The 25,380-nt window shown below is 48.5% G+C and overlaps 2 protein-coding genes across 6 annotated transcripts in view; one reads left to right on the plus strand and one right to left on the minus strand.

The window, feature by feature from the left end:
* The first annotated feature begins 20 nt into the window (after positions 1–20).
* Positions 21–24,770, plus strand: DPCD (deleted in primary ciliary dyskinesia homolog (mouse)). Of its 4 annotated transcripts, XM_081158837.1 has the most exons (7): positions 21–136; positions 3,631–3,711; positions 9,437–9,561; positions 9,904–10,037; positions 16,715–16,817; positions 17,249–17,385; positions 22,920–24,770. In XM_081158837.1, exons 1-6 carry the CDS (start codon positions 37–39, stop codon positions 17,351–17,353), a joined length of 648 nt encoding a protein of 215 aa, XP_081014963.1. In that variant the 5' UTR covers positions 21–36; the 3' UTR covers positions 17,354–17,385; positions 22,920–24,770. The 4 variants fall into 4 exon arrangements, with proteins under 4 accessions (XP_081014963.1, XP_081014965.1, XP_081014962.1 ...); XM_081158839.1 differs by lacking the exon at positions 3,631–3,711 and having other exon boundaries at positions 22,920–23,581; XM_081158836.1 differs by lacking the exon at positions 22,920–24,770 and having other exon boundaries at positions 17,249–18,348.
* Positions 18,257–25,380, minus strand: part of FBXW4 (F-box and WD repeat domain containing 4) — a 71,794-nt gene continuing 64,670 nt past the window's right edge. For both annotated transcript variants that reach the window (XM_081158835.1, XM_081158834.1), the window contains 3 exons: positions 19,864–20,004; positions 19,220–19,361; positions 18,257–19,017 (listed from right to left, as the gene is read on the minus strand). In XM_081158835.1, coding sequence (XP_081014961.1) covers positions 18,898–19,017; positions 19,220–19,361; positions 19,864–20,004 — 403 coding nt within the window. In that variant the 3' untranslated portion in view covers positions 18,257–18,897. The remainder of the gene's footprint in view (positions 19,018–19,219; positions 19,362–19,863; positions 20,005–25,380) is intronic.

The raw sequence follows: 25,380 nt of genomic DNA on the forward strand, positions 1-25,380 counted from the left end.
GGTCAGCCGGAAGTGATCCTAGGTGGGACGGTCGCCATGGTAGCGGTCGGCGCGTGGCTAGGCGGAGGGAAGATGGCGGTGACAGGCTGGTTGGAGAGTCTGCGGGCGGCCGAGAAGACAGCACTGCTGCAGGACGGTAACTCGAGACCCCCCGTGAGCTCCCTCGTTCTTTCCGCAGGGTCCGGCCTCCGCGCTGGCCCCTCCGGGGAGGGCCTCAGGGCCCGGTCCCGCAGAGCTGGAAGGGTCGCGGCCGCCACCCAAGCCAGGTCCTGCTTTTGCAGATGAGGAAACTGAGGCCCAAAGAGATGACGTAACTGGAACACGCATCTCCATACATCCCCTAGTGTCCTATATACCATCTCGCTCCGCTCGGAGTTCTGTTACTAATAAATAACACGTAATTCCTTTTACATTCATGATGGCATTTGTTCCACACCGCTGTCCGGAAAGGCTGTTAATTTTCCGCTCCATTTTACAGAAGAGGAGACTGATCCAAGAAGGTTTTAGAGTATCCCAGATCCCCCAGCCAGTCAGTGGTACAGCTGCATCTTGACCTGGGACCCCGTGACTTCAGTCTTGGGGTTCTATTGCTGAAGGGCAGCCTGGTGTTTTGGAAGAGAGGGAGACCTGGGTTCTAGTTACGACTCTGCTATTAAATCACCGGGCTCCCCACTGTTCTCTGTACTTGTTTGGACTTCACTTTCCTCATCTGTAAAATGAGCTAGATGGGCTCCCTGCTGTCTCTGAGTTCCTTCCCAGCTGTAATATTGTTTGTAAGTGAACCCCTAACTGTTCCCTGGATCTTTAGGGGAGACCGTGCAAGGGCCTGCGGCTGTGCCTGGAAGAGATGGGCACAGGGGTATGGAAACCTGACTTTCACTCTAGGATTGGCCAGTGTAACACCCCACCACCACCACCACCACCACCACCACCACTTCAAGGTCCCTTCCTGGACCCACTTGGCAGCCAGAATGAATTAGGTCTGAATTCCTGTAGCTTTTAGGATACCAACTGGAGACTCACATCCACAAGCAGAGGCCAATCAAGGAAGCATGGAAATTAAAATAAGTTGCTCATTTGCTCATTCATAAACACAGCATTTAGGGAGGCTTTACTATGTGCCAAGCTGTGTACTAGAGCAGATAGAAAAAGACAACAACAACAACAACAAACAAACCAATATTAAATATATGGATACCCGTTGTCAGACCTGTCCTGTAGATTTACCCTCTTGGTGTGTGTGGGTACGTGGGGGATGTTACCTCCTTCCCACCAAGAACCACTGCTATTGATATTGAGAACCCAACACACTTTACATTTTTTCAGGAATAATTTATGTTCATTGTGGAAAAATAAAAAATAAATTAAAAAGTCACCCATAATCCTACCATCCAGAGATAATCATAATTTACATTTCATACATAAACTATATTTTTTCTATGCGTATACACTCACATATATTTTAAACAAAATACCATACTAATATACTTAAAAATTTTTGTATCTATATACATATGTACATACCTATATAACAAATATATATTAGAATAAAGTATAAATATTATATAATCTTTGGGTAAAAGAGAATATTCTAAGTACAACTTCTGGGTAGTAACCACAAAGGAAAAAATAGTTTACTATATAAAAATAAACACTTGTTTGGGAAAAACTTACTTTAAAAGTTAAAAGGCAATTGAAACAGAATACAACATATATGACACATGGCTCATATATATGACACATGGTTAATATAGACAAAGCTCAATTAGATTAGTAAGAAAAAGATGAATACCCAAGTAAATAGGCTAAGACCTAAACGGGTAACTCACTAGAAACATAACCAGTAAACCCTTGGAACGGTGTCAACCTTAGGAATATTTAGAGCCATACAAAGTATCCTGGTATGGTTATTAGAGCATGGATTTAGGCCTCAAGTGAGTTTAAGCCCAGGCCCAACATGTCAGCTTTATGACCTTGGACAAGTTGTATAATCTTTAAGCCTTAATTTTCCTCATTTGTGAAATGGAGACACATGGGATTATTGTGGAAATTAAATGCAATAAAATGTGTAAAGTACCTGGCCAATAGTAAGCATTGCATCCTCCCTGGACTCAGGACTGGATTCCAGGCCAGATACCCTCAGCTTATACCCCATTTTTGACAGGAAAACACCTTCCATCTCTTTGAACCATCCAAATGATTAAGGATGGTGTGGCCTAGGGGCCTGCTGAAAGACATGCAAATTTGGGGAGGTGAATTTCCCCAGAATATATTAGGAACAACTCTAGAGAACAGTGTCCCAGAGGAGTGAATTGGACAGGAAAAAGGCTTAGTAGATTGGATACAATTACAAATTTTGGCTAGTGGCACCCTTATCCCTTTGGGTAAGGGCCTTGGGGCTCTTATTCATCAAATGTATGTTGGACCTGCCTAGTGGGCATTAATCCTCTGTTATTACTCTCACTGAGGACCCTACCTATATCCACTTAACTATCTGTAAAAATAGGGGAAACGGCTCGGCCGGGCGTGGCTCAGCGGTTGAGCGTTGACCTAGGATCCAGGCGATCGGGGTTCAATTCCCGGTCAGGGCACATGCTTGGGTTGTGGGCTCGATCAATGACTCTCTCATCATTGATGTTTCTATCTCTCTCTCTCCCTCTCCTTTCCTCTCTCTGAAATCAATAAAGATATATTTAAAAATAAAAAATAAAAAAATAGGGGAATGGCATAGCCACCTTTACGAAAATACTTATGATTACTCTACATTGACAGAAGAGATGGGCTAGAATACTCCTTTGGGTGCTTTCATTCTTTCAATGAAAGATGAATCAATGTTCATCCATTCTTTCAGTCAATATTTAGTTGAGCTTCTAATATATGCCAGGCACTATGTTTGTTATTAGGGAAACCATAGGCAGGGGAGATAAAACCCCTCTTATCTAGTAAAAGAGGCAGTAATCAGTCACACAGATATAAAATCATAACCAAGGGAAATGCTATGAAGAAAAGACATGGGGACAAACATTGTGTGGCTATGTGATAGGAATGGCCTTAGAGGTGTGCAGAAGAAGGCAGAATGATGGCATGGTTAGAGGGAGTACTTAGCTGGGAAACTCTGTTTAATATCCTGAGAATATAGGCTTGGTTTTAGAAACTGGGGAGAGAAAGAGAAATATGATATCATTCCTAGAGAGATAGATACTTTTAAAAGTGTGATACTATGTGGTAAATACTCCACTATGGATATGAATAAAGCATTAGAGAGGCACAAACAAGGAAGCAAATTTTGCCAAGGTGGCCGGGGGGTGATAATTTAGGAAGACTTCCCAGTGGAAGTGATATTTGAGCTGGGTTTTGAAGGGTGAGGAGTTCAACAAATGGGAAGACCTATGGAGCTATTATTGCTAGTAGAGGAAAGAGCAGAGCAAAGATATGTTGAAAGAAAGCTGCAGAAAGGAGGAGCTTCCCAGGACATGTCTTAAAGTAATCGTGGGCGATGGTAGGCAAGGAGGCTCTGGGAGGGTTCCTCAATATGTCCAAGGCTGTTGGTGTTTCTCAGGTAGACCCCTCGATCTGCAAGGTACAAGGCAAGAGGAGGCTTGGGGGTAAGGCACTCTGCTTTCTGCGTAGGGAGAAGGAAGGTGCACTATTTGTTCCCAGATGGGAAGGAAATGGCCGAAGAATATGATGAGAAGACGAATGAACTACTTGGTAAGTAACAGGGGCTCCCAGCGGGCCCTTAGGAACACTTGGGATGACCTAAGCACACTCCTAGCCTGATGCTCGAGGGAGGAGCCCCGCACCAAATGTGGAAGCCAGAGGAGACAGGCCTTTGAAGCAAGCTTGTTCCTGAGAATAATCTGAGGTCAGGGCTGGATGCCAGAGGCAGAGTGGGAGCTCACTTGACCAGTAAATCTCATTCAACCCCCAAACAAATCAGAGAGTGAGTAATTTTTCTAAGGTGGGAATAGGGATGTAGAGAATCCACTGGGAAAAAAATTTACAGGGAAGATGGAATCGGAAGTGAGCCTTGAAGGCTGAACAGTGGTAAGAGCAGGCTTTCACTGTAGTTTTCATTTGCTTACTTTTTGAAGCCACGCAAGGAACAAGCAAGTATCAGAGGCAAGTCAGAGGCAGCACTATTTTTTGTGTGTGTGTCTTTCAATGAGGACATGCTGAGAGAGAGAGAGAGAAACACTGATGTAGAGAAACAGTGCAGAAGAGAGAAGTATCGATTGGTTGCCCTCCATATCAACCCAGGTGCCTGCCCTAACCGGGAATCAACGGGCAACCCCTCAGTGCATGGGAGGATGCCCAACCAACGGAGTCACTCCAGCCAGGCAGAGGCAGCACTATTAAATCTGACCCTTTTTTTGGAGAATGTCTGAATCAAAGGGAGTAGGGGATAGAAATGGTAATTTTGTAGCATTGTCATTTGTGTTCCTGCAGCTCTTTTCCTTTAAGAATAGGCTCATGAATAGGGGCTCCCACTCAGATTTCTGAGAATTATTTGATTTGTCCATTCTCTGTTCCCAGGTCTGCACATCAGCATTAACTGACTTCCCAGAGCTAGGCGGCTGGTTCTTTGACCCAGGGCCTGAGGCTGTCAGCAATGGGAGTTAGCCTCTTTATTAAGTTCTACCTGAACTGCTAAGACCAATGATGGAATCATGGACTGGGTTATTTTCTTGTCATTATTCTTGACTTTAATTTCTTCCTGGGTCTGATCGACAGGTAGTATTGGTGAGGGAATTTCTTTTTCCCTTTTTCTGACAGCTCATAAATGTCCAGAACCGACAACACAGATTACACTGGTTTGCATTCTCTTAGTCTCCAGTCTTAAAATATGTGTCCTGCGCATGTTCAGTCACAGAGTGAAGTGTTGATCCCTCCTTATTATGAGCTGCTTGGGCTCTAGTCCCAATTGGTTTAGTCTGGCGCTATTAAAAATCTTGATGTGTTTAGCATATGACACTGATTTGGTGGAAACCAATACAGTAGTAATATCCTCACAATGCATTGTAATTTATAGCACTCCCAGGGGGTGACAGCCTTGGAATGCCTAACAGGGGCGAGCTTATGAAAGCAGAGGTCACGTGGGCTAACCACCACCATCACTAGAACAGAGACTAGTTGCAGCTCCTCTCCCCCAGCCCCTAGCCTCACCTCTCTTCACACAGAGCAAATCAAATAGCTATAGCTGCTGTGGCTATAAAAACAAACAAACAAACAAACAAATAAAACCCAGCCTCTTAGTTGTACTTGGACATGAAATTAAAATGAAAAAAAGTCCAGGTTCCTTCGTTTGTAGCATCCCACATTAACCCGTCTCGTCTCTTGGAAGGAGGGAGTAGACAGTGGCCTCTAAATTCCTTTTTCTTAAAAGCAGAAATGGAGGTTCATAGGAGAACCTCCATTAGCATAGGCCCCATGCTAAGTGCTTTGTGTGAATTATCTCATGTAATCATCCCATTACAGCCTGCTGAAATAGGTACTGTTGTCCCCATTTTAAAAAAGGAGGTGGGGGGTTAAGAACCTTGTTGAGAATCATGTAGTTGGTTAGCTTCTGAGCTAGGATTTAAACCAGGTCTGTCTGATTAAGAGCCCATGCTTTAATCCACAACAACATACTGTTGGGAGTTGAGAATATTTAATCCTGCTTTCTTTTCTTCATACTAAATTTTGCTCTCCTCAGAATGACCCAAGTAGGGGCTGGTGGGAGCAGAGATGGGCAGAGAGAACCACCGGGCCTTTGAGTAGCTAATCCTTTTCTTACCCATTTCTAACCACCCTCACCCCCAACCCTAGCAGCTGCCCTTGCAAAATACTGTTCACTATTAACTTTTAAATATAAATACTCCCAGGGCCTGAGCTGACTTTTACTTGTGCATTCTATGAAGTAAAATATAGACAGGGTTTTTGTGGCCATAAATGGGAATAGTTTCCATTTTTAAGCTAATTATATAAATTTGATAATTGGCGAAACTGGTTTTCTGTTAGGAAAACCCAGAAAATAATTTAGAGGAAGACTTGCCCATAGAGCATCTGCCTAGGACAGAGTTATTCCTGTCAGTATTAATAAGCATAGTAGTGTCATATTTTTTTCTACCCTGTCAATGCTATTCATTCCTACCCCCCACAATGAATGCTGTATGTATTCATAGAGGAAAAAACTGAAGGGCCCCATAACAATGATCGGAACATCAAACCAGCCCCAGAAGAACACAGCATGTCCAGGGGGCCAGAGGCTGAAGGGCAGGCCATCCCCCAGCGATTACATTCGGATTACCAGCCTAATCTGCTTTGGTATTTGACCGCCAGCCTATCCACCCCAGGCTGCATTTGGAGGATATTGAGCACTTTCATCCCCAAGCACTTCACCAGCTTTATAAATGACCCACTCGATTCCCTTCAGCCTCCTCAGGGATGGGACGTGGCAGCTGTTTAATAGCCACATAGCAATGTTGCAGTGTTTTAGGGCAGAAAAGAAGAATCCTGCATCCATTTTAAGCTGCAGGGAGTATTTAGGAAGGGAGAATGTAATTATCCACATTGGAAATGGGCCAGGGCTTGGAGCTTTGGGGAAAGAGGCCTTTAGGACCTCCACTTTGCAGCCCACCTGAAAGATGGGGCCGCTTTTCAGCAAGCAGTCTGGGACATCAGCCTGCTTCCTGCTGACTTAGGAAAAAGCCCCCAGGCACTGCTTCCTTCATATATTCCCCATCAGACTCTTTACAGGGTCATTGAAGGTCTCCTTTCCAAGGACTGGCCCTGGCTCAGCTGGGAAGATATGACAGCATCCCAGGGAGCTGCCTTGCACACACCAGTTTGGGTTTAACATATAATCAAATCAGACTGACAGCAGGTGGAAACAGTCTTCTGTTGCCGCAGGAGCTGTCCTTGAGTTCAGGAACAAAGATAGGACAAGAAAGACAAAGTCTGGATTTGCACGTGTGCATTTATGCCCACATCCATGGGAAAAAATAACAAGGACTTCACCAGAATCATTTATTGAATCTTATAGGGAATGAGTAGGGAGACTTTCTTCTGCATCTAACAACGAATTTAATGCCAAGATTTATTTATTTTTAATTTTTTAAAGAGGCAAAACAGCCAAGGGTGCTAAGTTCCTGGGGCCTGAGTGGCTTTTAAGGTCAGTGGTAAAGAAATGAGTAGCTGATTTTGTCCTTAGTGTGCTACTTGGGAAGGCTTCTGTGCAAAATCCTGGACTCAGGATTGCCTGTCCTGGCCACACTGGTATCAAGCTCTAGGACATATGATTTGACAAGGCCCATGAGTAGAGGAGTAGCTCCCTTACCCAGCCCCAGGTAGTTAGGTGCTCATCATTAAAGTATATTTTCAAGTAAGCTTTAAAGGCTAAAATATAAACAGAGAAGTAGAGCTACTTTAAAAAACACAGAAACCTTTTTAAATATCACACATGGTTATTGAATTATCTAAATTATAGAATATAATTTAGCCTTTTATTAATGATTCAAATTTTGGACTTGGAGTTAGGAGACCTGAATTTTAGCAGTGGCTTTACAAGTTGTGAGCTTTGATAATTCCTCCTACTCTGTCCCCTGGAGAGTGGTGGCAAGGGAAGAAATGCAATTTCTCATTTAAAAACCACAGGCATTGGACTAGATGCTTTCTGAGGGAACCTTCACATTTAAGATTTGTGATGACTGTATTTCATTATATAGCGATCCCTTCAGGGTCTAAGGGTGCATATTTGCCCTCACACTAAATGGTCCCATGTGCTTTGTAGTTCTGACACTGCCCCCTGATGTGAGCTGTCCCCTCATGCTGTTGCCAATATGCCTGGGAAAACAATTAATTTCCTGCCCTATTCTACAAATAGCATTTAATATACATAGTCTGAGTGAGAACCCAGGAGTGATCTTTCCTACAGTATAGAGTGAGGTGCGTGGGTCTTGTCACAATAAGCCGCTGCTTGGAGGCATTTGTCACTTCTGAGTTTGTGACTGTGACAGAGGCCCCCAGAAGACTGGCTTCCAGTTAAGCGAGGTGCTGTATTACATGAATAGATTGGATATACTCCCGGTCACAGTCCATTCACTTAAAAGAGTAGAAGTATTTGTGGGAGGAAAAAAAGTTGCCTATAAAGCATATCTCCAAGTTTTACTCTTCCATATTAATTTTCATTATAAACTTGGAAATGTGTTTCTAGGGAGAATTTTTTGCCCTAAGACGTAATAAAATCATACTGCAGTATGCAGCAGACCTTGTAAAAGCACACATTCAAGGGAAAATTCTAATTTTACAGCACACTTTTGTGTTCAGCTTGCGTGCCTTACTTAGAGCAGTGAGGGTGTTTGGGTTTGGCACAGCTGCTCAAAGGTCTCAAAGAAACCCACCGCTCCCCTGATTCAGAGAATCAGACTACAGCTCTCCACCCCAGCCTAGAAAAAGCAGCTGACTGGAACAGCTGCAGCAGAATCCCTGGCCCTTTCTGAGTTGTTGAACTCCTAACAACAGCTTTAGGAAGGCTGCCGGCCTGAAGTAGCACCTGGGCTGCCCAGGCTGGAGCACACCCCAGTGCAGCAGGAAGGGAAAGGAAGGCTACAGCTTCAGAGGGTCCCCTGCAGTGATGGGCTGCCCCATGACAGCAGGCTCGATGACACAGCTGAGTGGGGTTCCCGGCAGGGCTTTCCAGGTGATGTCTATTGAACTAGTTTTTTCGCTTACAACTTCCATAATATATGTTTCTTTCTTGAAAAAAAAAAAAAAAGCTTTATGCAAACATCTGGCTTGTAAAACAAGGTAAAATAGAGATAGTTGTTTGCATTATAAAAGGATGATTGTACTTCACAAAAAAATCACATTAGATCTTCTATAAATAATGAATTTAAAATATGGTGTGTGCCTAAATTTTGTTTAAACACAACTTTGTGGGCTGTTGTTTTAAGCCAGGTATACCTAAAATGAGTGAATTTCTACTTTGGACTTTCTGAATCATGAGACAAATCTGCCTATCAGATTCCACCTCTTAATTCATTTTTCCTTTGCACATTTTTAGAGGAGGGAAAAATGCATGTCAACTCACACATTTTGGGATCCAAATTTTTCCAATTACCAGTAGCTACCCTTTTCCTAACCCTCACATCTTCCCCTCCCTGGGAGCCACAACTGGAGGGTTCTTATCTCCATTTGGCCTCTTGCAGAGCTATGTTCCAGTTCCTTTTGTCTGGACACTCATGCTACAGGCTTTATAGGCTGTCGAATGTTGAAATGCTCAACTAAGATTTCAGAGTCTGGGAGGTCCCTGCTCAGATAGACAAAAAGTTTGTGTAAAGGGGCCTGTAGCTCACTTTTATCCTGTTCCACTTACCTAATGTGATGTTGATGATTCAGCAGAAAAGAGCAGAGCCCCTTTCTTCCCCATAATCCCATTGCTTCTTTCTCTCCCCAGCAAGAAAGTGGCGAGTAAAAAGTGCCCTGGGAGCCTTGGGCCAGTGGCAGATTGAGGTGGGAGAGCCAGCACCCCATGGAGCAGGAAACCTGGGGCCTGAACTCATCAAGGAAAGCAATGCCAATGTATGTTTATCAGGTGTCTTGGGGAGGGGGCACTGAGTGGGGAGTGGGCTCCTGGCTCTTGAGGAAAGGGACCATGTCTTGTTCACTTCTTCATCTCCAGTGTGCCCACCTGGACACTGCTCTAGAAATGTTTGCCGGAATGGATACCCAAAGGGTTTTTGGCATTATCATCTCAGGGCAAGGGCTTCAGGCCTGGAATGTCACAGCAATAGAAGCATCAGAGGGAACTGAGAAGAACTGAGGGTCTCCCATTGTGCCCGTGGGCAGAGATTTGCGGAGGGAGAGCCATTCCTTCCTACCCCTCCCCAAGAACACTCCTGGAGTTGGATTTTCCTTCCACAGCCCATCTTCATGCGCAAGGACACCAAGATGTGTTTCCAGTGGCGGATTCGAAACCTCCCCTACCCTAAGGATGTCTATAGTGTCTGTGTGGACCAGAAGGAGCGCTGTGTTGTTGTCAGAACAACCAACAAAAAGTAAGCAGTGTGGTTGACAATGGCCTACCTGTGTTTGAGCAGGAGGGTTGGATAGACCTGGGTTAGGACTCAGACTGCTCCCTACCCTGGGTGGGTGGGTGGGAGGGGAGGGCAGAGAAGCCTCCTCCTCCAGCTCTGGGGGAGGGCGGGAGGAAGGAAGGCTTCACTAAAACCCCAGTAGGTGATGAACGATGAAGGTTTCCTCCCTGGAGGACCAGCTGTAATTATGTGATCAGCTCCATCAGAGCAGGGAAATTTGAACAAGTGTTTGGTCCAGTACCAGCATATACTGGGGCTCAAAAAATGCTTTTTGAATGAACGAGGAGATGAGGAAATCACCTGGTTATTAACTTGTGATCTTAGGTGTTTCTGTTGTAAGGTTATTGTAACCTTGACCTCTGGACCCATGGGCTGGATCCAGTCCAGGGTGAACTTGGCCTGGTGATATCACTGTCGGAGCTGCCAGGGAGCTAGGGCCTGGAAGGCACACCCATCTGAGGTGGCAGTTACAGGACTTTCAAGTGCTGGTATAGGAGCATCAAACCTAATCCCTCCCTGGCCTGAGGGACAGGGGGCAGGTGCTTTAGCCTCTTGAAAGTCTCTTGCATTATGTTTCAAAAGGGGTACTCAACTTCCCTTCAGTCCTCTCTTTGTGGTCTACTGGAAGGAGGCAAAAGGTGGGGTTGAGGGGAAAGAAGCGGCCAAGGTGGAGATTCGATCCTGGCAGGGCTGTTTCCAGGCTGACCATGTTGGAAATGTATTGATCCCATTTCGGTTTCCGGAGCTCTGACTGATCACAGGAGAAAGAATAGCCCTGTAATGAATTAGTCTTGCCATGGGCAAGAGGGATTGCAGTGTAGGGCCAATTCCCATGACATAGACTTGGGGAATGGAAATGGAAGGCTTTATGAGTTACTGGTCCACAAGCTGTGAAGCCAGCCAACATGCCTCCTGGGGTGCTAAGCTTAGTTTAGCTAACCTTACTGGTTTACATACAGTAAGGAAGACCCAGCTCTTTGTTCATTTTCTCGGGTGGAATGGTGCCAGCTTCCCCTCCCATATCCCTCAGCTCCACAAGGCCCACACGGAAGCAGTATGGTTCCCAGGTTCCCCCATTGCAGCCCTGGGTCCTGCCCACTTCATATGACCCTTCCCACCCACCCCCACCCTATCACTTTGGCAGGGTTGAGGGGACAGGGAAGGGGTGGAGATGAATGAATTAATTTCAGATTATTGCTGTACATGCAGCCAGTAGCCCCTGCAGTGGGCCTTGTCTATAAATATAAAGTCATAATAATAAGAGTTTGCGTTTATAAAGCACTTTGAAGCCCTCAGACAAAAGGCACTTTATTCCTGTTATTGTTCTCATCATTAACAGGAGTCAGTGCCTAAAGTGGAATTTAGCAATTTCAGACAACAGAGAAATTGCCTTTAGGAAAACAAACTCTGTACTTCAGCAAGCATTCCCTGGCATAAGAGGCCTTGGGTCCAAACTGGGAACAAAAGTGCTTCTGATAGCACTTGAATCTGCAGCCCAGCAGTTTGTGGAGCTGGCTGCTGCCTCCCTTTTGTCCCCCAGAGGTCACTGTCGAATACAGATATCAGGCAGAAATGTGATTACCAGGGAGTGAGAGGAGAGAGGCTAGCTAGCTCACCAAAAAATTCATCTGAGAGCAGATCCTCTGGGTCCCATCTCCTGCTCATATGCAGCCATAGGTGGCGCTGTTGGCCAGGAGCTCTTCTGGGCTCAAGGCCCTGGGGAGACATTTTTGAACTGATGGGTGTGGCCAGGTGGGACTGGAGTAGTGCCTTGGGATGAGGCAGGGCCAGGGATTGGAGGGGAGAGGAGTTTGTCAGTGCCCACTTTGGAACCAACACTGACCATCGGGTCCAGTGGCCCAGCCTGGCTCAGCCCAGCCTTCCTCAGGTCCCTCTGCTGGAAGGTAGGCGAGAGGGGTTGCTAAACCCTTAATCCTGAGTTTAGTGGCATTTTCAACTTCTGTGTGGAGTAGTAATGTGTCCTATACCTTTATTACCACTAATTTAACAGAACTTAATAGCTATTCCTTTGAGCAATGTTTAATTTTCTCAGAATACTTTAAAAATCTGGTTTCTGATTAACACAACATCCAGAGGTGGGCAGGGTACATATTTTTATTCTTGTGTCATGTATTAATGATCATGTAAGTTATCTGTAAAGTCAGCATGATGGGCTGACTTGCCGAAGGTGAAGTTAGTGATGGTCTCAAACTCCAGGCACCTCAGTTTCCACCGCGCCATGGTGTTTCTCTCTGATTTTACTTCTTCACTCACCTGGAGGTTCCATGCCTGCCCCCTTTCTAATATTCTGGAATGTGGTTACTAATAAAAGCCAGGGTTCCTTTGTCCATACCTGCCTTGTTCCTGAAGAACTGGGCTGGCTACTGTTCCTGAAGGAGTTGATTCCAGTGTATCATGTCCTTGGCCTCAGGTATTAGTGAGGGAAGGAAGAAAGTGCTTTTCCAGGATCCCAGTGTGGCACCATCTGTTCCTGTTAAGAGAGTTTGTGCAGAAAGAAGGTTCTTCACCTCAGCCTAGAAGCTGGCAGCTGTAGGTGGAATGAGCCAGGGTGCTGGAGTAGGAAGATGTCGGCTTAAATCTGGCTTTTGCCCCGTATTAGTTGTAGTATTTGGGGCAAAGTTTCCTCATCCGTCACAGGAGAATACTCATACCTACCTCACAGATTGGGGAATTTGATGAAATCATATACATACAAATGCTCAACACAATGGCCGCCCTTAAGCAGGTCCTCAGCAGTTCTTTGGAATTTGGAATGTGAAGAGAGCTTGGCTGATTTGACATCGGTGATACTAACACTGTAGGAGGTGTTAAAAGACATTGCTAGAAGAAAGGATTCTGCACTTAAATAAGTTTAGGAAACTCTAGATCAAACAAGTTTTTTTTTTGGTAGGACTTCTGAGAGCCTTTAGTATGTGAATGTGTATTGTGACTCTCTAGGAGGGGCTCCTATAGGCAGGGATGAACAATTTGCCCAGAGCCCTGATGTTTAAGAAGAAGGAAGATTTGCCTACTGATTTTCTAAGGGCTGGACTGGTTGGAGGCTTCTCTTGACTACTCTGGCCAACCCTGCATACAGTTGTACAGGGTGCCCCCTGAAGGTATATGGGGCATGGCCCATGCAATAGTCCACAGTGGCCCTGTTTCTATTTCCAACCTGTTCTCCATTGTCTCTCTCTGAAGACCTGACCTGTGCCCTTTCTCAGTTCACTGCAAGGGAGAATGCGTTGGGAAAGGCCTGGGAGTTGGGAAGGCGATACAGTAGGAAGAGAGTGATGGGTTGTGGTAGGTCATTTCTGAAATAGCCAAAAAGGAGCTGTCCTTTTGGCTCACACTGAGGAGTGTTGGCCTGTTCCTGCCTGTTGGACTGGCACCTGCAGACTTAAAGTTTATCTAGGACAGCTCCTTTATTTGAGGAAGAAACAGGCTCAAAAGCTAAATGGTCTGCCTGCTTGAGAGCCTTTGCTTGTGAACACTTGAGATTCAGGAAGCAAGATGACCATGTTGTTAGAGTGCCACAGAGACGTGCAGGATGGCTGGATCCCTGGGGAGCCCACCTCCCATATCTGCCCCATCCTTGGAAAGATGCAGGGAACTTAGACCAGGTGGCGTGTTACTTGGAAGTGAGAATCTGGAAAGATGGAGGGGTCAGTAGACTTGGGGGATTATCACTTGTTATTAGAGCTTCTTCATTTACCGGTTTTGTGACTTAGGCAAGATACCTAACTTTTCTGTGCCTCAGTTTCCTCTTCTGTAAAAGAGGATAATAGAAGTAGTAACCAACCTGAGAGGATTGTTTTGAGGAGTCAATGTATAGAACAGTGCCTGGCACAGAATAAGCATTAATAAATGTCACCTCTCGTTGTGTGGCCGAGACTGAGAACAGAGAGAGATGAAAATGGGGGAGGAGTGCTGGGCATCTGCAAAAAGCCCAGAAACCACCTGCTATAAGAGTTTAACTTTTTTTTTAAATTTTTTATTTATTTATTGAATTGAGAGAGAGAGAGGTCTATTTGTTGTTCCACTTATTTATGCATTTATTGGTTGATTTTTTTTTTTTTAAGATATCTTTATTGATTTCAGAGAGAGGAAGGCAGAAGAAGAGAGAGAGAGAGGAAGAGAGAGATAGAAACATCAATGATGAGAAAGTCATTGATCAGCTGCAGCCCGCAACCCAGGCATATGCCCTGACGGGGAATCAAACCCTGATCTCCTGGATCCTAGGTCTATGCTCAACCACTGAGCCACGCCCGGCTGGGCAAGAGTTTAACTTTTAACAGAAATACAACATAGTCTCCTCAGGCAGGGATGTGGCCTTGTCTCTTCATTTTTAAGTCCCGAGGCTCACAGTTCAAGGCCTGGGACACAGTTGATGCTTAAGAAATGTTTGCTGCCTACCTAGGGCTGCCTGAGGCTGAGCATTTTGGCTTCTCCAGAAGCACAGTGGGTCTCTCTCCAGTCCAGGTGCTGGTGAGAAAGTCAAGTGCAGTTCCTCTCAAGGCAAACTCCAAGGTCAGGGAATGGGGGCAGGGGGCTGCTCCCTGAGGAGAGATGCCCCCTACCCTTTTGAACACTGCCTGTCAGGAGCTTCTGAGAAAAATTGTTTGACTTCAACCAATAAACTAAACCTTAGAATAGACTTAAAACAAAGCTGAGTCTCTAGACCCACTGCTTCCATTCCCCTAATCTCATGAAAGATGGTGGGTGTAGGACAAAGAAGGAGGCAAGCCATGCACCTCACGCACCTCAAGCTCCCTTTGATCTTGTTGTTGCCATTGCCATGAGGCCCAGCCCTGGGATTCTTTTTCTAGTCCCATTGCCCCAGCCTGGGGAATGTGGCTTGAGAGTGCCCCTCTGAGGGTGCACAGGTGTGTCCCTGTCCCCCCAGCACACAAGTCAGGTCAGCAGAAAGGATGTCCCCTTGTTCTACAGGGCAAAGCCTTACACCGGCCCCTTGGGTTCCGCTGGGCTGCATGTGCCTGAGCTGCTTCTCGCCCAGTTCTGCTTCTCGTGTATATTTGCAAGGAAGATGTTAACACTTCCTAACAAGCTTTTGTGTTCATCTAATCTTTGCTGTTTAACCTTTGACTCTCCCCTATTATCAGTGTCTGCCACCTTTGCTGGTCAGACCAAGGGCCCCAGGAAAAGACCTCAGCCTGGGCTGGCTGGGAAGGGGATGAGGCCGGCATTCCACTCCAGTTTGCAGGCAGATGGATCACCTTTCCCTGGGGCAGAGCTTTGGAAAATAAAGCAAACCTGTGGTGCCATTAGGATCTCCCTGCCCCCACTCCTTTTGAACTGTCAGCCTTTAAGTAAACATTCTTTTCCTGCCGTGGGTCCCAGCACCTTGGCGGGGAGTGGGGAACCTGGGAGGAGAGGGGCCCTAAGAGCCTCTGCTAAACTAAGGGATTTGGGTAGGGAGAGTGGGGCAAAAGTGCTACATTGATGTCAACTCTCCGAGTCCCCAGGGCATCAGGGCTTTTGAAGTGGACTCGAGGTAGCTGTCACCACAAGGACCAGGCTCCTCTGAAGTATTAAAAGCCCCATCCTCTCCAGGCCCCTCACTTGAGTTTGTTTGTACCTGCCTGCAGCATTTCCCTTCCCAACCCACACATCCTAGGCAGCAGTGATGCTGTGCCTGGGTGACAGGTCTGGCAGCCATTGACCAGAGCCTAGCTACACTTCCACCAAGGAAAATGCCAAACGGGCCTATTGCTAGAGATGAGTAGGCCGTTCTTTGTGCTCTAGTGTGATAAGCACCAGACTAGGAGCAAGGAACTTCAATCCTGACTCCATTGACAACTGGCTGTGAAACCAGGCAGGACATTTCACCTCTCTGAGCCTGAGTTTCCTCTTTGGTAAAGGAGGTCAAATTTCCTGCAAAACAAAGTCCAGTTACACACATGGACTGCGTGGTGCTATCTGGGGGTTTTTTGCTTTGTTTTTTTACTAAAAGGGATCATTAATCTCTGGACTGGCACCAGCAGATGATAGTGGTGTGTATGGTGTGTGAAAACAGAGGAGACCTCAGGGCCAACAAAGTAGTCCAGAGCCCCAGAGATCCAGCTTCCTAGATGACTCACATGGTTTGTCCTCTCAGGGAGCTTTCCGCTGTGGATGTACTTCCCTCTCTGGCCTACAATAGAGTTAGCTAATCAGGCTTGAGAGACCTCAACAGAGGAAAAGGTAGCTGAGGTCTTCAGTGGAATTCCCATGTAAATGGCAACTGTCAGCCCCAGCTTTGGGGGACAGCTCTAGATGTCCTCATTCTGTCCCTTGTTAGCACACACATCCCATTTTCTTGGGGTACAGAGGAGGTCTGGCTGGCTCGAACTATCCACATATTCCATGTTTCTTCTATATGTCTTTGGTAGTCCTAAGCCTGAAGTATAAGTCAGTCTAACCCCTGGTCTAGTCAAGGAATCAAGACCAGTTCTGCTCTTCTGCTGGACTGGCCATAAGCTCCAAAATACTGGTGTTCCAACTGGCTTCCCTTCTTCCTGTCTGGCTGTTGGAAGGTGTGAGAGAACTGTGTAGAGGCTTGGCAGTACAGGGTCTGATGCCCAATTGTTGGGGTCACCTTGTTGGGTATCCCCATGGCCCCTTTATGTCCCCCACAGGTACTATAAGAAGTTCTCCATTACTGATCTGGACAGATACCAGCTACCTCTGGATGATTCTTTGCTGAGCTTTGCTTATGCCAACCGCACCCTGATCATCTCCGTAAGATTCACCCAGACTTCTTAGCCACTGCATTAGGGAGAGGCCCCCTCTTCCCTACTCACTTCCCATTCCATAGGAGTCCTCAGTTCTAGCCCCAACCCCTGAGATGTACTTGCTACAGAACAGGCATCTCTGTTTCAGCTTGGGAAGAACAAGGGTGGGGGCTCAGGGAGGAACCTGATCTTATGAATGACAGCTAGAGGATAGAGGGTGATGGGGAGGGGTAAAAATCACAGGATTGAGATTCTGGTTCAAGGCCTGCTCCTACCCAGCCATGTGGCCTTGAGCAAATCATTCAACCCTGTAGTCCTCAGTTTCCTCATCTTTGAATAAAGGGATCAGAAGGAGCCTTAGAGAGAGAGAAGGGAGAGTGAGGTGGATGGAGGTGGTGGTGTGTGACTGGACTGTCCTCTTCCTGGCTTCATCTATAGTACCAGAAGCCAAAGGAGGTCCTGGAGGCCGAGCTGGAGCTGCAGAAGGAGCTGAAGAAAGTAAAGATGGCCCACAGCAGTGATGGGGACTGCAAGACCCAGTAGTGGACCCCCGAGCCTGCACCTCCAGTGTGGAGGTGGGTGAGGCTCTTCCTGTCACCTGTAAGACTTCACAGCTTCAGCCTTTCTGGCACAGGGGCAGCCTCTTCTCTTCCAGGAGCTATCTAGGCTCTGTAAGAACTGGGCCTTGGGGCACTCCCGGCCCCCTGCTTCATGGTCTTATTTCCTGAGTAAAGTCATTCTGAGTCACTGTAGGTAGACTGCCCTCTTATCCACTTCTGTATGCTCCTATCCCCAGGGAGAGTGTTGGTGGCAACATTCCCTTCTCTCTCCTAGGGACCTTCCACATAAAGCTTCCATATAAAGGGAGGTATGGGCCTTAGATGGCAAAGGGGGTGGGAGAACCCTGACCCCAGCTGGGGAGGCCAGTGTCTTCCCCAACCTGTTTGCATAAAATCAGAAGACAACTAGGCTGGAAGGGGCCCTGCACTATCTTAGCTTTCAGACGTGGCCCAGAGGAACTCCCTAACATGAAGGTGGGTGAAGTTTTTATTTAAAAATGCAGAAACCTTGGACATAGAGCCCAGGATGAGAAGACGCTGTGGGTGAAAAGCCAGAATAAGGGTGGTAGCCTTGTGAAGTGTGCGTGTTATGTTCATATGAGGAAGAGTCACCGCAGGTGGACAGCAGTTTAGCTCCTAGAAGCCTAGAGCCCTTTGATGGTCCCTTTTCCATATGCCCCAGGTGACAACTACCCCACTACCAGGGCCAAAGGAATGGGTGGTCAGTGAGAGGGTTTCCTGAAAAAAAAAAAACACCTTTGCTCTTTGGGACACTGAACCATGAGGCTGGTCTTACACTTTACCCAGCATGCACATCCCCAAATTTGAATCTGTTGTCCCCTCTCCCTGGGGCCTCCCAGGACTCCCCAGCCAGTGAGGAACCAGATCTGTGAACAATTAAGCTTTATTTTTACAAAAATGAACATTGTACCATGTCTCAACAGCTGGCCTAGAACGGGGCTGGCTTAGAACTCACTCAAAACTGCTGGGTTCCCTTTGTCCTTTCTTGGTTTCAAAGGGAAACCAGGCCACAGTGCCCCAGGAATGAGTCCCCAGCCCAAAAAGCTTGGTCAAAGGTGGGGTCTGACTGAGGAGGTAGGGGCTGGTGCCAGCAGTGGTATTGGCAGCCACCCTTCCAGGGAAAGGGCAGAAAGGGACCACTGGAAAGGCCAGCACACCTCACCTCACTTTAAGCTATCATGGCTCTAAGAAGGGGTGAAGTGCAGTGGGGGCCTCTCCAGGCCAGATCCTTACTCTGGCCAACAGGAAAGGAAGGCCCAGTGGGTTCAGCCTCTCCTAAAGCAGCAGGTCCCTTCTCTCCAACTGGTTCCTGGGAGGAACTGTGCCTTTGGGTAACTCCAGATTCCCAGGAGTCAGCAGCCTTTAGCTCAAGTGCCCAAGCACTGTGGTCGCAGGTCTGGGAGCACAGGCACGGGGGTGGGGAGAAGTTATTACTGCACCCTCCAAGCAGGAGAGGTCCCTGAGTAGCTGGCTTCCTGGGCCCACAGGCTGAGGTGGCCTTGACTGTCACGGGTTTTGAAAGTCCAGGACGTGGAGATTGTAAGACAGAGCAGCATACAGATGCTTGGTGGTAAAGCGCAGGCAGTACACAGGACTGCTCAGGGGTGTCGATGTCAGCGGGAAGGCCTGCAAGGGAGGGCACAAGAATGACAAGAGCGTCCTGAGTGAGAGGTGATGGAGCCCGAACCCAGGATTCCCAGGCCCAGTGCAATGGGCTAGGCGCCATTGTACGCTTCCTCCCACCCTCTCCAGGCACACCCACTCTTAGGTGCAGCCCATAAAAATGAGTCCTGGCTTCCTGGAGGCGAGAGGTAGGCAGGATGCTCACGTGTAGGCAGGCCCTTTGGCGCCGGTCCCACAGTCGCACAACGCCATAGTACGAGGAACCAGTAGCCAGCAAGTGGTTCCCATCTGTCTGCAAGCAGTATAGGGTGCTGTCGTGGGGCTCCTCCCACTCCATGACACACTTCCTGTCCAGGAAGAAGAGATGTAGGGGGAGCTTCAGAGTGCCCTCCACCCCCACCCCCACTTCCCCATTCTGGCTGAGAGAGAGAGAAGCTGAATCACCAAATTCTTTAAAAACCAACCTTAATGGGGGAAAGCATCCTTAGTAAAGGTCTCTTTCTCATCAAGCCCCAGGCCACAGCATAGACTATGCCCTCATTTGTGTTTCACATAACTGACTACATGTCACAGGACTAATAAGGCCTTGGAGAGGTAGAAAGGCCTCAAGAAAGGCTGGGTCAGAATGCTGAGGGATGGCACCCTGACAACTTCCAAGGCTCTTATCAGGGCCTGGTGGCTACAGTCTCCCAGGCCTCAGGGCCAAGACTGCCCAAGGTGGGGAGTCTAAGCTTGACCTGACCTTGCCAGCTGCTCCCTACCAGTCCCTGACATGGGAGTCTCTGTACTTTATCCCACCAAGACTGGCACAGGCCTCCCACCACCTGTTCTCCTGCCCAGCACACTCACCTGACACTGGCTCGGAGGTCCCAGTATCGAACGTAAGTGTCATAGCCACAGGACAGAAGTGTGAAAGGGGACTCATACATGAGGTCCAGCACCCCAGCACCTGGGGGAAAGTCACTGCCCAGGTGTGTCATCAGCTGCCCACTGGGGAGAGAGGAGGGGCACAGGATGAGCCACTGTCCCATCTTGGCCCACACAGATTCTTTGAACCTCCAAATGGCATCAGTCTCTGAGGAAATGCAGCTCTCCTTCCTGAGCTAGAATTAGACTCCCTTAGGAATGAATGGGGGGGCTGAGGGAGGAGATACCCCAGACTCCCTCCCCTCACATCCTAGTCCCAGGCCCTCCCCCCAGCTAACGGCCTCAATCAGCTGCCATCAGCCCCTCCATCACACCTGCACACTGGCCACCCGCCACCCAGTCTCTCCTCCTCAGGACGATGAATGGGCCTTGCTGAAGGGGTCGGCCCCCCTCACGCACACACACTTGGTTACTTTATACTCCTTGATCCTGCAGGTCATGCAGTTCTGAGCTGCCTGAGTCCAATGCCTTAATTCCCCCGCCTGTAATCTGGGGCTCAAACCTCATTGGGGATAAAGACCACACAAAGGGAGAAGGGGAGTCCCAGGAGATGTTAAAACAAGTAAACACCTTTGTGTCTGGGGAGAGAAATCGCTGAGAAAGCAGCTTAGCGGGCTGGTCCCTGGTGTTCCCGGCCAGGCTGGCCCCCAGCCTGGGGCGAGCACGCCTCTGTGATCACAGCCCCCAGCCTGCTGGGCTCCAGCTTGCTCCCCCACCCTCACCCCTCCCGGTGGCCAAGAGCAGATTACTGAGAAGAACAATTTCTTTGTGACTGTGTAATTCCCTCCGTGACCGCGGCAGTGGGCAGACCCCTCGCCTGATGCCAGACCCCTAGCAACCATGTAGGGGGGCCTCCTGGCCCTAGCAACTACCCCTCAACATCAAGTGCACCCGCTAATCCCTGTGGCCAGGGGATGGGTGGACAGAGTGAATTTGCAGAATGACTGGGGGAAAGGAAAAGAGGGGCACCCTCCAGACCCCATTCCTTAGCTTCACCCAAGAGATGCTGGGCTCTCCTCCATGATATGACGGGACGAACATGGCCTTGGACACTTCGCAGGGACACACTGGTAAGAGGCCTGGATATGGAGAGGGGAGGACTCATGGTCATACCAGCCCAGCTTTGGCCCAAGCAGTGTTCATCAAAGGGTTTAAGACCGACAAGGATGCCAGTCACATGTGTGAATATGGCCCTCAGCTCTAGTCCTTCCACCTCACACAGATGCTGATCCTCAACCTCCCTTCTTCCCAGTGGAGCCACCATCTTCCCTGAAGGCTTTGCCTTTCCCCTTGAGCCCTAGACAGAGAAGTGATCCTCAGCAAGGAACACTGTTGCTGCCCGGTGGGGGGATTAGACCCTAAGTCAGCACCCCTGCCCGCAGCCTCCTTCCCAGGGCAGTACTCTTTCTATCGGGGTAGAACATAAGCCTATGTGGAGGGGGGGGTGACGGGGGGGGGGTGTTGGGGAGAATCCCGAGAAGGATCAGGCAGAAAGCCACCTCTCCAGATCAGTATCTCCTAGAGATCACTGACCTGGGCTCCCAGGAAGCCCTGCCTTCCTAGATGGGCCACCAGCCATGATTCCCCCACCCTGGAGAGGCCACTGAAAGCAGCTGGTCTCTCTCTTCCTGTCTCTCATGGGTACACGTGCACATTTGTGCACACCGGGTAGGGGCTGTTTTGCTCCATAGTTCTCCCTCTCCTTCCAGATTGGGGGCTCTGCCCCCTCCATTAGTGAGGCCTTCAGGAATGACTGAGGAGTTCTCCCCTTTAATCTATAGAAGTAATTTCATGTTTGTCTGTTTGAAAAAGAAGATGAAAGGCAGTAGGGTTGGGGGCGTGAAGCCCAGCATGGCTCTACCTGCCCACCCCTGGTCCCAGGGTTGAGAGGGAAGGAGAGCTGGGCACCCATGGCTAGGCAGGGTCAGCAGCATAAGGGCCACACCCAGACCAAGTTGCCAACCTGGGCCCCTGCCCCAGCGTCTGAACCGCCACTGGAAAGTGTCATGCCACAACGTCTACAATAAGAAACACAGAACTCTACCCTCTGGGGGAGACCCAAGGGCAAGAGTGAGCATCAGCCCCTGGGGGCCAGGATAAGTCCCAAGGGGATTTCTTGTCTGCCAGCCCAGCCTGGCCAGGGGCTGAGGAGTTTTCTTTCTGCTGCACTGTTCTCTGATTCTCTGAAATGGCCACACACACTTTAAATGGGCCAATAAAAAGATAACAATTTCTCTTGCCTCTGGGCCCGGGGCCTGTGAGGCTCTGTTGTGCAGCGCCCGTGAGGTTAAGTTCAGAGCATAAACTGACACACCATGCTCTGGGAAATGGCTATTCTCTTCCAATAGCAGCCCAGCGGTGCCATAGGAGCCCTGCTGGGGTTTTGATTTGGGAAAACAAACAGAAATGGCACCATGGGCCCTTTGTGGCCCCTACCCCAGGACCAATTTAACTAGAAAACTCTGGCTCAACTGCTGTGGTGGACGAAGAGAGACCAGCCACAATAACCCCAAACTTTGGGGGGGGAAAGGGGGACAAAACAAGCTGTCTGTCTCCTCAGCCCCTCCTCCCAAGCTCCTTTTCTTACTGCAAGTGTATTCTTGTAAAAAAAACGATTAGATTGCAATTTGTATAACATGGTGACCCCCAAATTCAGACGTTTCACCCCTTTTCTCTGGAAAGAATGTTAAGAATGCCTCTCGGCCTATCACTGTGGGGGGCGGGAGGGGGTGCACTGGCTTGGCTGTCGAACAACTTGTGTGGGAATAGGGCTGCCGCTCAGAGCCCGGGGCCAAGACTGGAGCAAGGGCCGGGTCTGTCACTATAGAAGACCAGACAAAAAGTCCATTCCCTTCCAACTCCTGTGCACAAAGCCAGGGCCTCCAGAAGCCGCTGAGGGCTGGGGTGGGGGTGAGGGTGGGGGCACTCCACACCCAGCCTCTCCCAAGCATGACTCCAGCAATTCTCTCTCGACCCAGGGAAAGATAAAGACAGATGGGGCTGCCCCTGTGAGCCTGATGAATGTACCCAGGCCCAGGCCCGGAGGACAGCCTGAAGGAAATGTGTTCAGCCTGGCTATGTGAGGCCTCATCCCAGGGACCCTGGAAGAGGGAATCAGGTCTCCCTGGCTCAACCCACCTTGCTGCCCAGGCAATTCCACTGGAGGAAAGTGGCAGGACAGAGAGGAACTTCCTGACAGGGAGGAGAAAAATTTAAATAAGACACTGACCACCCCCATGACCATTTTTATGGGGAAAGCTAATGGTAAGTGCTAGCCCTAAAGACTCGGATATCTGACCTGGAAGAGGCCCTGAGTGCCAGGCTGGAGTCGGGCAGGGTGAGGCAGTCCCTGGCAGAAACATCCCCTCAGTCTGGGCTCTGAAGAGCCAGGAAGCCTGGTGCCCTGCACCCATCTCTTCTTTCCTCCCTCTCGCCCTTGAGTACTCTCATCCCAGCCTCTGAACACCTTCCCCAGCCTGGCCTGCCTAAACTTCCACCATAGTCATGGCCCACAGAAAGTCCTTCTGTGCTAAAATGCCCTGAAATATCCCTAAGCTCCCACCTTCCCTGCCCACATCTAAGAATGCCTGTGGCCCACACACCATTTTACAGCCACTGTTAATATACTGGGTTCCTGATGATCCTGGAGGTCCTATGGGTGCTCATTCCTGAATCTGTTTGGGTGTAAGGACATGCCATCTTGCATGTGCTACCCCAAAATGCAACAATGGCTTTTGGGGGAGGGAATGGATGGGAGGGTGACAAACAGTTCACCTTTCTACATCTTTTCTGTTCCCAGGAGACAGCCTGATGGTATAAGCTGGATCCAACATGATTGCTAAGAAAGTGGGAGGTTTTCTCTCCCTCCTCCCCCTCCTTCCTTTCTTCCTTTCTTTGACCAACCATTTATTGAGCACCTTCTGTACACAAGGTATTGTGCTTAATAGAAACTTCAGGGAGATAAGAAGTAAGAAGTGAGGGAGAGAAGTTGGTCATGTATCCAACTAACAATACAAGTTGTGACCTGGTGGGCACCAGAAAGAGATGAAAGAAAGTTTTATGAGGGCACAGATAAGAGATCATTTTTGGCTGTATGTAGCAATTCTTCAGTGAGTGACAGGTAATGACAGGAGAGAGGGGATGGCCCAGGTGAAGGACCAGCAACAACAAAAGTACGGAGCTGGGGCACCTGGTTGGCAATCTCGTTTAGTCAGAGACTTGGGTCTGTGAGGGGGGCAAGATGGCATGACCTAGTTTCCAGACCATGGTGGGCACACTGCTCAGCTGGCATAAACTCCACGAGTGACAGAGAGCTGTGAGGCTTTTGAGCAAGGAGTGGTTGTCCTAGTCTAGCCCTCTGGTGGGGGGAGAGAGAGAATCAGGAGGCAAACAGGTCCCAATGTAACCACAAAGTGTGGAGACAAGAAGTCCACAAAAACTTCGTCTGCCCTGGCCCTACCAGGAAAGAGAGAAGGGCCCTTGCCAAGCACACAGCCTCTCACATGCATGTGTGTACGCGTGCACGGCCCCCAGCACCCACCCGTGCACACGTGTTCAGACACAATGGCTCAAAGGCCAGGCAGTCCACTTTGTACTGCTAACAAGGGGACTGTAATTATAGGAAGGGGCAGCCGGGCAGATAAAAGGATACAAAATTTCAACATCTGTTGCCATAAAGGGATAAGGAGAAGTGAAACGCAAAGTATCAGTTTGGTGTCAGTAGGCAGAGAGCCAATTTCAAAGAGTTCAGGGGGACAGAGGGGACAAGAAAGAAAAAGGAAAGGGGGGGAGAAAGAAAGAGAAAGAAATTACAGGGTTCCTTAAAGAGGTAAAGAAAAAAGAAAATGAAAAAAGCTGTCAGCAATACTTTCAAAGCATAAGGCAGGTACTTTAAAGACGGGCAATTCCCATAATCAGCCTGACTGAGGGCCAGGCCCCCTGCCTGGGTAGAGGAGGAGGGCCTGGGGCAGAGACAAAGCCACACCTGGACGGGATGGGCACTAATGGTGCCCTCAGAGTGGCCCAGCCTGCACTCAGGACACCAGTTCCTCCTGCAGATCATTAGATAGGCTGCAGCCAGGCACCCTTGCCATTCCAAACTCCAGTAGATGCTTTGATATTTAGCTCCTGTGCTCAGTCCAGGGTCCCAAGATAAAATTTCCAGCCCAAGGGGGAATTTTACCAGGCCATAGGTGACCCTATGAGTGCTCTAAGGGTTACCAACTCCAGCCACAGGGGTCAGGATCAAGGTGGGCTTTATGATGGAGGTGCTGTTTATACTGAAGTGTGAATAGAGTTTCAGGAGGCAGAGAAGGGTTAATCCAGGCACAGGGGTCAGGTGGAGCAAAGGCTCAGAGGGGAAAAACCGAGGGCCCCTGTCAGAATGTGTGAGAAGCCTATCTACCCAGCTTCATTGAGAAAGGAGATTCAGAGGCTTTA

This window comes from Miniopterus schreibersii, assembly GCF_964146895.1.
Source record: "Miniopterus schreibersii genome assembly, chromosome: 14".
NCBI lineage: Eukaryota > Metazoa > Chordata > Mammalia > Chiroptera > Miniopteridae > Miniopterus > Miniopterus schreibersii.

What these genes read in the sequence shown, in the direction of transcription:
- DPCD (XM_081158837.1), top strand. Translation starts at nt 37, where the DNA reads ATGGTAGCGGTCGGCGCGTGGCTAGGCGGAGGGAAGATGGCGGTGACA. An exon ending in GACAGCACTGCTGCAGGACG is followed by an intron (nt 137 to 3,630) that starts GTAACTCGAGAC and finishes CTTTCTGCGTAG; the next exon opens with GGAGAAGGAAGGTGCACTAT. An exon ending in ACCGCACCCTGATCATCTCC is followed by an intron (nt 16,818 to 17,248) that starts GTAAGATTCACC and finishes CTTCATCTATAG; the next exon opens with TACCAGAAGCCAAAGGAGGT.